A 13,603-nucleotide genomic window follows, 5' to 3' on the forward strand; every position below is an offset into this window, starting at 1 on the left:
TTAATGGATGAGTTTTCATTTCACAATAAAAGCAAATCTGTCAGAATTCCAAAATCAGCTTTCTTTTGTGTTGCACTGGGATTCAGCCAGTGGGTGGATTAGTAGTGGATTTGTTTTGAACATGGGCAGAAACAAATGATTCTACCACAGGGGACAATCTCTGAACATGTAACAATCCTTTACATACTGCAGTTTAATCTGGAATGCAGCATAATAATAGGTTGCTACATGGTAGGCCATGGTAGCGATACAGTCCCCACCACTTAAACCTCCCACGTCTAAATCGGGCGAATAACGCTATGTAATTTCCGTTACCATTACTGTTAGTTGCAAAGTCCTCACTTTCCACGTATTAAGGGCGTCGGCCATTTCGGGCGGAGACAGGCGATCAGTGAGTAGTTTGCACCTCGTTGAGGTGATCCTTTAACCTGTCAATAACCCATCCAACCAGCTTTTTACAATAGGCAATTTCTATCTTTGCCGTTGGTTTGTCATGTGCTGCCTCAGCCGAGCTTCCGTGGAGTTCCTAAGCAGGCAATCGTTGAGAGAAGGAAGTTACAACAAACAAGCGAGAGAGATTAAATCAGAGTGACCCTTTTCTACGCGAGGTGCCAACGGTACGCTGCACAGGTTCTCGGATTTCTTCTGTCCATTCTGTGGTTTAATTAATGTCGGATCTTTTTGATGGTGTAAACCATCCAGCATGTATCGTGGGCAGCTCACGTTAGCACCAATGCGCCCGCTGTAAGCTGTAGTTAGGAAGTCAGAGTGACCATCAGAACTCTTCCACTAATGATAAAAACCATCACTTTTTCTACACCTCTTTATTAAATTTATTTTCTTTAGGCACTGATGATGACATGATTGGAGTTCAATTAACACACACCTGAAGCGGTGTCCGTGCAAATCTGCTCCCTTACATTCTTGATCTCAATGACCCTCCTCGTGACATCAGCATTCACTATTAAACCCAATATTTTTTTTTAAAAAGCAACAGAAAGGCAAAAGCAAAAAGAGTATCACAGCATCAGTGTAATTTTCTGCGATGGCTGATGTATAAATCCCTACTGTTGAGGGCATTCACTCTTTAAATATAAATTAAAGGCAAAAACATGAGGAACAGAATAATTTCTGAAACTAAAAAAAGAATCTGCATTAGCATCAAGCCCAATTAGTGTCCCTATACAATGCCATACATACAGTTCAGCTCAATCTTTGTCCATATGACATTGCCTCCCATAGTTTGCTTAGTAATCCTGGCAACTGAAGGTCACAGTTTGCCTTATAATCCAGTCAAACCAATTTTTTAATCTATTTCTATCTCCCCATCAACTCACTGCCCTCTGAAGTCAGCATCTGCTCAAATTCTAGATTCTCAAGTGTGGCTTTCTTAATTCAGTCAGAGAGTCAGCCACCAATTAAATACAACCAGGGTTTCCAGGCATCAACAAGGGAGGGGTCATGTCACCTGTATCAACTTTACATCCTTCCAAAGCTATTTTGATGGAGTGATTGCCACCACTCCACCTATATCTGGACTATACCGTCAGTTCTTTGACTGGTGGAGACAGGCGGTGGGTGACACAAGAAACGCAATATACCAGCGTTGAGATCTCTCGGTCCTCCCCGCAAGCACCAGTTCAGAGACAAATTGAGTGGGAGCTTTCCGTACGGGGACTGAAGTCCTTCAAAAAGTTATCATGCCTGCAACAGGCAATCTAAGAACCTCTACATACAATTGGGATTATGCCAAAGCATTACATATCTGCAGATCTCAATGGTCAGGCCAGCTTAAAGTGTCATGGGATCAAAACATCTTGATCTCAGTTGCCCAATCAATACAATATCACCGAGAAGGTTACTCAAGATGTCCACCTTGCAAGTAGCATCAAGCTGCATGTTGGCCCATCAAGTGGACAGAGCACAAGCTCCCACCGCCAACCACTACAAGGGGATACGTTCTATCAATTCATTCACCGTCTACTTTCTTTAAAAAAAAATTGGTATGGGGGAGGGGGGTTAGTAACAAAAATACCCGCAGGGGTGCAAATATCTTAAACCAGATTAAGATGGGCTGTTTTCCCTCCCCAACCACCTGATGAATCTGAACTGGAAGTGGAGGTTGAACAAACTAAGAGTTCTTCTCTCTCCCACTTTAGACCCCAATACTCAGGCTGTTACCCTTGGTCCAGAGGCCAAAGTGATGCAGCCTACGGATATCTCCACACTAACAATACAGCTTCTAGCTGACCAGTCAGAAATCACGCCTGAGCATTATGGTAAGGCATCCTTCGTACTCTAAGCCCGGTTCTATTTTTGCTATCCTCCACTGAAAAACCTGACTGCGGTTGGGATAGCTGTCCCTAAAGGTACATTCGCTTCAAGAATGGGATTAACATTCTGATCTCCAAATCAAGAATCTAATATTCCAAGATTGTAATCATCAGTGCCCCCTTCATTCTCCACTCCGTCAAGCACATTTTTGATCCAAATCCAATTCTTAGCGTATTTGATCAGATGATTAAGTAACAGGGTGACAGGGAGTGCAATAGGATGGGAGGAAGAGAAAGATAATTGGAATCGTAGAATGATACAGCACAGGAGGCCATTCAGCCCATCGTGCCTGTGCTGGCTCTTTGAAAGAGCTATCCAATTAGTCCCACTCCCCTGCCCTTTCCCCACAGCCCTGCAAATTTTTCCCCAAGTATTTATCCAATTCCTTTTTGAAAGTTACAATTGAATTTGCTTCCACCGCCCTTTCAGGCAGCTCATTCCAGATCACAGCAACTCGCTGCGTTAAAAAAAAATTCTCCTCATCTCCCCTCTGGTTCTTTTGCCAATTATCTTGGATCTGTGTCCTCTGGTTACCGGCCCTTGTGTCACCGGAAACAGTTTCTCCTTATTTACTCCATCAAAGCCTTCTGGTCTGGGTGAAAGCATTAACTAACTGCAAACGTTGGAAATAAAAACAGAAAATGCTCGAATTACACAGCAGATCGATCGGCACCCGTGAAAAGCAAGGACACTATGATATAGAGCGTGTGTACCCCGTTCTGATGAAGGAGAAACAAATGAAATATCATAATCTCTCTTTTCTCTTTACAGATGCTGCCTTACATTTCTAGCGTTTTCAGTTTATATTTTTTTTGACTATGAATGGAGCTGGATGAAAAGTCAGACTTTTCCACTTACTGGTACTGTAAAATGGAAGAGTAAACACATGACAAATACCGTGGATTTAGTAAAAGATAAATATCACATTAGCTTAGGCAATAATTTGCATACAGAAAATTACAGCTTTCAGAAATTAAGCCAGTGTTTGATTTGCCAGTAAACTACCAAGACTTTCCTCAAATTACAAGGTAACATGCAATTAAGGAAAATTGCCAGACTCATTTCTTTGGCACCACCAGGGGGAAGGAAGCGAGAGGGGATTGTTCGATGGAGGGCTTGCTGGGGTTTTATACAGAGGTCCATCAAAAGAAAATATAGCATGCCACAGTCTCCGTGCCAAACTCCCCAGGGTACGTGAAAAAGTTCAATCTCCTACAAATCACTGGAGAAGTGCAAATAAAGAAATAGGGTTTTGGGATTGAGTGCGCACATCGACTGGCATCTGGGACAAATCAACAGATAAGAAAGGGTAAAGGTTACTTTTTAATCTGCAAGTAAAACACTCTTTTACCGATACAGTAAACCCTTTCCGATTTATAGTAAGGTCTAATGAAGTAGGCCAAGAGGATGCAACATGGTCCAGTTCCCAAACAAGTGCTGACAGGGTGAACAACAGGGAACTGTTCACAGTTCCACAGACGTAGCAGCAAATAACTAGCAGTGTTATAAGTGATCCAGAAAGAGCACTTAAAAACTGTACAATGTTGAGCTTCACAATAATTGCAGCTTCCCTGATTGTTCAATTGGTAAAGACAGTCTGTTGCTGAGCCATACAGAAGGTCACACACCCAATCCAGTGTATGCAGTCGTTGCTGATCTTAAGGCAGCAGGGTTGTTGCAATGGGCCTCAGCACTCCTGGGTTAGGGAGGGGAAAACAAACCAGAATTTCCACTGGAAAGTCAAACGAGGACATTAACAAACTTGCCTGCTATGCCCCCACCTAGCTGAGTGTCCTGTTAACAATCAAAGAAAGAAATAAAGGACTTGCATTTATAGAGCATCTTTCACGACCTCAGGATGTCCCAAAGCACTTTACAGCTAATGATGCACTTTTGAAGTGTAGGCACTGTTATACCGTATGCAACACAGCAGCCAATTTATGCACAGCAAGGTTCCACAAACAGCAACAAAATAAACGACCAGATAATCTGTTTTAGGTGTTGGGTGAGGGGTAAATATTGGGAGGAACTCCCCTGCTCTTCTTCAAATAGTGCCATGGGATCTTTTACGTCCACCTGAGGGGGCAGACGGGGCCTCGGTTTAATGTCTCATCCAAAAGACAGCACCTCCGACTGTACAGCACTCCCTCAGTACTGCACTGAAGCGTCAGCTCAGGTTACATGCTGAAGTCTCTGGAGTAGGGTTTGAACCTACAGCCTTCTGACTCAGAGGCGAGAGTGCTACCCACTGAGCCACTGCTGACACAGAAAGGTTAATTATGGAAAATATCTCTCAAGTTACGTGGAAGACATGCATACCAGGAGCACTATCAAATTACAGATCATCTTTTGTAGTGTACCAATCAAGGCATTTTTTTAAGGAAATCAGAAGACACTGAGCAAACATAAGAAAAAGGGGTAGGCCATACATCCTCTCGAGCCTGCTCTGCCATTCATTAAGATCATGGTTGACCTTTGACCTCAACTCCACTTTCCCACCTGATTCCCATATCCCTTGATTCCCCTAGAGTCCAAAAATCTGTCTCTCTCAGTCTTGAATATACCCAACGACTGAGCATCCACAGCCCTCTGGGGTGGCGAATTCCAAAGATTCACAACCCCCGGAGTGAGGAAATTCCTCCTCCTCTCAGTCTTAAATGGCCGACCCCTTATCCTGAGACTATGCCCCCTGGTTCTAGACTCTGCAGCCAGGGGAAACAGCCTCTCAGTATCTACCCTGTCAAGCCCCCTCAGAATCTTACGTTTCAATGAAATCGCCTCTCATTCTTCTAAACTCCAGAGGCCCATTCCACTCAATCTCTCATCGTAGGACATCTTAAGAGCTGCTATAGATTCGGGCAGGATATTCCATCCCAACAATCCTCTGCTGAAAATTCAATCCTCCGAGCAGATAACTGAAAGGTGCAGCAGAACGGGTAGGTGCTGCAAAGACTTTGAAGATGGGGAAAGAGGCGCAACAATGCGTGGGGGTTTAGGAAGATAGTCCCAGAGCACGATGGCTAAAAGCTCTGGCACCAAGTGGAGGCAGGGGAACGGGGGAGAAGATGCACAGTAGACCAGTGGGAAGAGAAGACCTCTCAAAGATTAGCTCTACAATAGTGAAAGTATGCTATCTGTAGCCTATGGCTTTTGTTTTCCCTTTTTAACTACTCCTGCAATGAAGGTCAAAGCAAAACATTTAAGTAGTCTTTGGACTTCTACCACAGCATATAAATTTATAAACGTTTTATCTTACATGACATGCTCTTTATAGATAACCGATTTGAATAGCTTTAGGTCTATAGGGTTATCACTGATTGCTTTAGACAGCAATCCTGTGCATTTGATCATAACTACAGAGAAAGCTGCATTCCAACTCAGCAAGAATGGCCAAGGGCCACTCAGTTAAAGATACGACAACATGATTCAATACTCAGCACAGGAGAATCAGTCATCTTACAGCCAGGCTTCAGCTTTAGGTTATGTTTTCTTATCCTGAGTCACTCTTTGCCACATAGAATACACTGGCCAAGGGTGGGCAGGCAGACGTGCCACCATCTCCCAGGCCGTTGCCAATGCCACAATGCAACCAGGCACTAGCAAAGTATACAGAAACATCCAATTCTCGCTAATAAATCCAATAGGGAATTCAGGAGAAACTTCTTCACCCGGAGAGTAGTTAGAACGTGGAACTTGCTACCACGGCAAATAGCATAGACATATTCAAGGGGAAGCTAGATAAGTATATGAGGGAGAAAGGAATAGAAGGATATGCCGATAGGGTTAATTGAAGTAGTGAGAGAAGGCTCATGTGGAGCATAAACACCGGCATAGACCAGTTGGGCCGAATGGCCTGTTTCTGTGTTGTAAATTCCATGTAATCCTAGAATGAACTTTCCTTGAATTTGTTTTCTCCCATCCGTGTGGGGGAATGCCTGACTGTTGCCCGGTAGCACAGTTCAGATGGCGCAGCACCTCAACGTCATTACCTCAATCTCTTCAAGATGCTGGAGAACAATCAAGTAAGCAATGACATACAAGTGCACGTTACTGTACTGGAGAATGAAATGGGGGTGAGAGTATATGACTAGAGGATTCAAAATACTTCAGGCAATCAACCTTCAATTCCCCGATAAGTCATGCATTGGTACATTGTTTAATTTTACAAGCCGGGACAGGACTGAAAATACATACAAGGCTGCTTTCACCAACACTACATAGCTTCAGCAGATTTTAATACAAACTGTCACTTGTATGTCCTCTTCAAGATGTTTGAATTGGGCGACTTGTTCTGGACATTCATGGTCCAGATGGCAATTTATGCTATGCTGCTGACTGAACAGACGGGATTTTCTACACGTTGCAGGCCAGCTAGCTAGAAACAGTGACTCAAGACTCATTCATAGTGACAAAAACCAAAATACCGCAGATGCTGGAAATCCGAAACAAAAACCGAAAACGCTGGGCATACTTAAGTAGGTCTGTGGGGAGGACAAGAGTCGATGTTTCAGGTATAAACCTTTCCTCAGAACAAAACCCATTCAAAAAAAGGAACAGAACAAGGGCAAAAAAAACCCCCACAATAACCACGCACAGAAGGAAAAGAAACAGAATAAAGACCTTTAAAGTGCTTAGGTGGAGAACAGGAGACGGTTAAATGTCAGAAGTGACGTTGACATGATACAAAAGGGGGCATTATGAGAGAAATCAAACTAATGAAAGATACATACGGGACAGAGAGAGTTTGTGAATAGCTAAAGGGGAAAGTAGGAAAAAGTGTCAGGCGACTCAGGTTGAATAAAGAAGCCGGTCGGCACCAAGGGTGCGGATCACCCCGTCAACATTGTTTCGATGGTGGGTTCTCACCCTAAACACCAACCTATCCCCCGCTCCCCCATACACCCCTGAAAACACCCATACACCTAATCCTATATTACTAGCAACTTCTGCCAGAGAGAAAATAGCAGCTACAGTTAAGGTCTGAAGTTGTTAAAGTCAACATTAAGGCTCGAGGGCTGTACGCTGCCTAGTAGGAAGGTGCCATTCCTTGAGTTATACTACTTGCGGCAGTGTGACGGTGATTTAACTAAGTGAGGGACGTGAATCTTATCCATTATGTTGGTTGTCCGCTACAGCAGTTTTACAGGAACATACACTGCTGAAGTGGTTTTGCAAAAGGAACCCAATGAACTGATCAAAATGGCAATTCAGTGCTTATTACATCGGTGCTGAATTCCAGGTACAGAGCCTTGCAAGGAAACAGAATTTATAATAAGAAAAAGAAACAGAAAATGCTGGAAATACGCAGCATGACTCAAGTCAGCTCTGATGAAGGGACTGCACCCAAAATGTTAACCTACGTTTCTCCTTTTCAAACACTGATGACAGAATTTATAAAAGTACACATCTGGCACTCGGGAATAAGAATGTTCTAGTAACGTACTGGCAGATGCAGATGTTAATAGCCCCTTTCACATTCTTTCGTCACAACCTTTGCAAAATCAGTAATTCTACATTTGATCAACGGTTTCCTCAAATTATTATTTGAATTTTTTTGGCGTAACAGGCTGAAGGCGTGTTAATATACGTGTGCATGTGTGTCATAGTTTAGTCTCAAAGCACTGCTATATATAGGTGACTGTCAGAAAGACTGCTTTCTATTCTATTATCCCAGATCATAATGCATTAGGAAAAAGTGACACTGCAAATAAGTACAATGCACATATAAACAAATATAATTAACTACAGTTGGAAGGGTTCCTATTCTTAAAGTGCCACTGCTTTCAATTTTGTCCGACAGGATTAGGTTAGGTAAATCGATCACAACTGGAATCTGAACATCTGTCACAGTTCATGTTTACATATACACACACACACTAAATATCTACACACATGTAGCAAATTGGAATAGGATGCAACTACATACACATTTGAGCTAAACCATGACATAGAATTTTTTTCTTTCACCAATTCTTACCTCTTCCCTACAGAAGGTGTTAACTCCTTGCTGAGGTACAGTTCAACAGACATCGGATGGCTCATCCAAGTGCATAATATTCCTGTGTGCCTCGATGGCGCGTGGACGCATGCTATCCAAATTCAGGGAACACACACACCACACACCCTAAAGAGTCGCTGGAAACTTTTCCCTCCCTGACAGGGGCGCAAAGGCCAATCGAACAGCCCTACTGCTGCTGAGATTAGCTAGCTCAGTGCAGACCTGGATGTTTATGGTCTGCTTGAATCAGAATCTTAGAACACAGAAGGAGGCCATTCTGCCCGCCATGCCCGTGCCAGCTCTTTGAAAGAGCTAGTTGGACACAGCTAACATTACACTACCAATTTGGTGTTGGTGTTCATGTAGATGTGGCACTCAACTAATATAGCACCAGAAAGAGGCATAAATTTAAGATAATCACCAAAGGAACAATGGGAGATATCAGAAAAGTATATATATTTTTTTAAAAATGCATTGAATGCCCTGCCAGAAAGAATGATGGAAGCAGAATCCATAATACCTTTTAGAAGGGAAGTGGATAAATACTTAAAAGAAAAATTGTAAAGGAGCATGAGGAAAGTGGAAGGGAAATTGGACAAGGCAGATAGCACTTTCAGAGAGCCAGCACAGGCACAATGGGCTGAAGGGCCTCCTTTTGCATTGTAAAGTTGTACAATACATCAATTTGCCTGGTATTGGTTTCCTTACGCGGCTTCACTTTTTTAACCCTTGAAAATTACACATATGACCAATGAACTTAGATGGAAATCAGAGATTGCAAATTTATGGATCATATATTTACTTTCTTCATAAGAAAATCTACTAATATACCAGTTCAGTGCAAGTAAAAAATATAAATTTAATAAAAAGGGAGGAGTCACTGAAATAATTCATATCTGCAGCCTTCGGTATTTCTCTTCAAGCGCTGGTTTGTTACAATCACTAGGTTTAACGTGAAGTTTTCCCAAAGATGCTGTTCATACAACACTCTGGTTTCCTTGCTCCCTAGAATTCCAGAAAATCTGGGATTCAAGCATCAGCTCTCTGACTGTGTTCTACTCAACCACACATAAGATGCATTTCCACCAAGCAGGAAGACGATAGCTACCTTATCTCTTGCACTTCTTGAACCATCTCCTTCTGACCATTAAGCACCAACACCAGGCTCTTGAAAGCATCAGCATCCTAGTAAACAAAGGCACATTTAAGCAAAAGCAATACTGACTGTGGTTTCAGAAGTGGAGGCATCTCAGTGCTGAGTGCAAGTTGCTTGCAATTACACATGGTAAATAAATGGAAGTACATTCATCTGAATTATCATAATCCTCAATTGGGAGCACCTTCACCACATGGACAGCAGCGGTTCACAAAGAAGGTGGCTCACCACCACCTTTTCAAGGGGCAACTAGGAATGGGCAATAAATGCGGGCCTTGCTAGCGATGCCCACATCCCAAAAATGAATTAAAAAAATACACAAAGATGTCTGTACACTTATTGTTCTTTTAAGGTTTAAAATATTGATTAGAGGTAGGCTTGGGGGAAAAAGTGAGTCCTCCATCAATATCTGTCAGCATCAGCAAATAAATGTGAATTATTGCGAACACTGATTTAAACTTTGTATGTGGCCCCCAAGGCACCATGATATGCACCTATACAGCCCATAAAGGCAAAGGCTTGTAAATCCCTGCTCTCTGTGATGTGTGCTTGTGGGTTGACTAAATTCAGTGCATTCACCATTAAACACAAGACAGTTATGTAACACTGTTTGAAAACTATATACTGGGAGTTCGGAAAAAATTAAGCTGTGTGCTTGCATCAATTCTGTTTATCTGGACTCAACTGTACTGCCTATATTCACAATCACACCATCAGTTCGGCCCAATTGATTTCATCCTTCCAGAATACGAACTCTACCATCTCCCCATTACAGCCCAAAGTGAAGATTGAACCTTAGTTGAGTGTCTCATCCAAAAAGGAGCATCTCTAAATTAAAAAGAAAATTATTTTTGGTGTAAAAAAGCTGCACCTTATGTCAGGACCTGGGTAGGCAGTTAAGGTGGTTAAAAGAGCATACGGGATACTTTCCTTTACTAGCCGAGGTGCAGAATATAAGACCAGGGAGGTTATGCTACAACTGTAAAAAAAAAAAATTGGTTAGGCCACTCCTTGAGTACTGCATACAGTTCTGGTCACCACATTATAGGAAAGTTGTGATTGCACCAAAGAGGGTGCAGAGGAGATTTACGAGGATGTTGCCAGGGCTGGAGAATTTTAGCTATGAGAGAAGATTGGATCGGCTGGTCCCACGCTGGTCATTTGTCCAGCATGTCCATCCCCAACTAGCTGCCACAGACCTTAGAGGAAATGGCAACATTTATGCCAACAGATGTGAAGCTCAACCCTCAAAACACAAATTTGAATGTTCAGTACTTGGCTGAGACCCAAGACAGCTACGGTCATAGACTAGAATCAGAGAAAGTTACGGCACAGAAGGAGGCCATTTGGCCCATCGTGTCTGTGCCGGTCGAAAAAAAGCTATCCAGCTTAATCCCACTTTCCAGCACTTGGTCCGTAGCCCTGTAGGTTACGGCATTTCAAGTGCACATCCAAGTACTTTTTAAATGACTTGAGGGTTTCTGCCTCGACCACCCTCCAGGCAGTGAGTTCCAAACCCCCGCCATCCTCTGGGTGAAAAAAATTCTCCTCGACTCCCCTCTAATCCTTCTACCAATTACTTTAAATCTATGCCTCCTGATCAATGACCCCCTCTGCTAAGGGAAATAGGTCCTCCCTATCCACTCTATCTAATCTAGTCATAATTTTATATACCTCAATTAAATCTCCCCTCAGCCTCCTTTGTTCCAAGGAAAATAACCCCAGCCTATCCAATCTTTTCTCATAGGTAAAATTCTCCAGCCCTGGCAACATCCTCAAATCTCCTCTGTACTCTCTCTAATGCAATGACATCTTTCCTGTAATGTGGTGACCAGAACTGTACGCAGTACTCAAGCTGTGGCCTAACCGAACATAACCTCCCTGCTCTTATATTCTATGCCTTGGTTAATAAAGGAAAGTATCCCGTGTGCCTTTTTAACCACCTTGTCTACCTGTCCTGCTACCTTCAGGGGTCTGTGGACATGCACTCCAAGATCCCTCACTTCCTCCACACCTCAGTACCCTCCCATTTATTGTGTACTCCCTTGCCTTGTTCGCCCTCCCCAAATGCATTACCTCACACTTCTCTGGATTGAATCCACTTTTCTGCCCACCTGACCAGTCCATTGATATCTTCCTGCAGTCGACAGCTTTCCTCCTCACTATCAACCACACGGCCAATTTTTGTATCATCTGCAAACTTCTTGATCGAGCCCAAATCATTAATACATACCACAAAAAGCAAGGGACCTCGTGCTGAGCCTTGCGGGATCCCACTGGAAACAGCCTTCCAATCGCAAGAACACCAGTCAACAATTCCCCTTTGCTTCCTGCCACTCTCCCTTGGATTCCATGGGCTTTTACTTTTATGACCAGTCTGCCACGTGGGACCTTGTCAAAAGCCTTGCTAAAATCCATGTACACGACATCAAACACATTACCCTCATCGACCCGCCTTGTTACTCGCTCAAAAAATTCAATCAAGTTAGTCAGACTCGACCTTCCCTTAACAAATCCATGCCGACTGTCCTTGATTAACCCGTGCCTTTCTAAATGACGATTTATGCAGTTCCTCAGAATCAATTCCAATAATATGCCCACCACCGAGGTTAGACTGACTGGCCTTTAATTACTCAGTCTATCTCTTTCTCCCTTTTTAAACAACGGTACAACGTTAGCAGTCCTCCAATCCTCCGGCACCATGCCTGTAGCCAGGGAGGATTGGAAAATGATGCTCAGAGCCTCCGCTCTTGCCTCCCTTGCTTCTCTTAGCAGCCTGGCATACATTTCATCCGAGCCTGGCGATTTATCTACTTTCAAAGATGCCAAACCCCTTAATACTTCCTCTCGCTATGTTTATCCCATCCAATATTTCACACTCCTCCTCCTCAACTACAATCTCTTCCTTTAAGACCTCATAGCCCAATGGCAGCAATGCCCCTTTAAGGCCTCGAACTATTCCGAATAAGGTTAAAGTGTTCCACTGCTCATTATACAGAAGATACGATTTTTAAAAACGTATATATTCAGGCATGTACTGCCAGCAGAGTTACTGTACAGCATTCAAGAACAGAAACCCTGGACGACCTTTGCCCCACACCCTAGCTTGGAGAGGCCGAGACCCAATTGCAACATCTTCACTCGCACTCTGGCTGAGATGGGCTAATAGCCGTGATTAGAGATCAAATCGGAGGCCTTTGTTTTGGCTCCATTCATGCCACCTAGTGCATTTATTCACTAAAACACTAGTGAGAGGGGGTAGAGGGGCTTTAACAAGCAAAGAATGAGATCACACATCCCCTGAGAGCCAAGACCGCAGCATTTCTGATCTTTTACACTAAGTCACTACTTGTGCAAACAGGAAAAAAAAAACAATTTTCTTTTGGGCTTCATCACAAATTCATTAAACACGAACCTTTTGAATGTATCGGGTTAGATAATGCTCAGTCACTCTAATCGTAAATTATTATAATCCCAGTAATCCCCAAGACAAAGCCTCTTAGTGCGGGGGCAGCAGAGATATACGGACAAGATAGAATACTCAGGATTACCTTCTGCGGAACGGGCACTGTATGGTCATCACGTGTATTAAATAATTACATGAAGCAAGGAAATCGAGCCTCATACCATAATTGTGGAAGACTTAAAGCTATTTTTTAATATATAAAGTCATCTGAATCTAACTGTGTTCTTAATAACCTGGAATTTATCTTTGAAGTGTTTAATTAATGTAATTGCCTCAAAAGTGACCCAGAGGATTATAAGGATATAGTGGTGGTAGAAGCTTGCTCACTGTTTCAAGGTATCGAGGAGTTCCACTGCTTTTCCTCTTACGATTTCTAACCATCTTACACAACATTTAAAGACGCAGACTTACGCCAAAGTTGCTTGGATGCTCCATACGGGATAATTACTGACCAACTTTAATGTGGATATTCTTGTCTTAAATTACCAGACACAACCTCAGCTAGACTAACAGTGCTCCTCCACCTCAATACCATACAAAATACCGATCCACTGAGGGGCGTGAAGGCACAACACAGCATTCCTAATTTTTCTTTACATATCTTTGGGGAATTCCCTCCCTAAACCTCTCCGCCTCTGTACCCTGCTTT

The 13,603-nt window shown here is 42.9% G+C and overlaps 1 protein-coding gene across 1 annotated transcript in view; it reads right to left on the bottom strand.

Annotated features, from left to right (window-relative positions):
- The window catches only part of LOC137304820 (protein ERGIC-53-like), a 57,507-nt gene that overhangs the window by 16,415 nt on the left and 27,489 nt on the right, over nt 1–13,603 (bottom strand). Inside the window, exon 10 of the mRNA XM_067973554.1 lies at nt 9,441–9,517. Within this exon, the coding sequence (XP_067829655.1) occupies nt 9,441–9,517 (77 nt within the window). The remainder of the gene's footprint in view (nt 1–9,440; nt 9,518–13,603) is intronic.

The sequence above is a fragment of the Heptranchias perlo genome, chromosome 38 (assembly GCF_035084215.1).
Source record: "Heptranchias perlo isolate sHepPer1 chromosome 38, sHepPer1.hap1, whole genome shotgun sequence".
NCBI classification, from domain to species: domain Eukaryota; kingdom Metazoa; phylum Chordata; class Chondrichthyes; order Hexanchiformes; family Hexanchidae; genus Heptranchias; species Heptranchias perlo.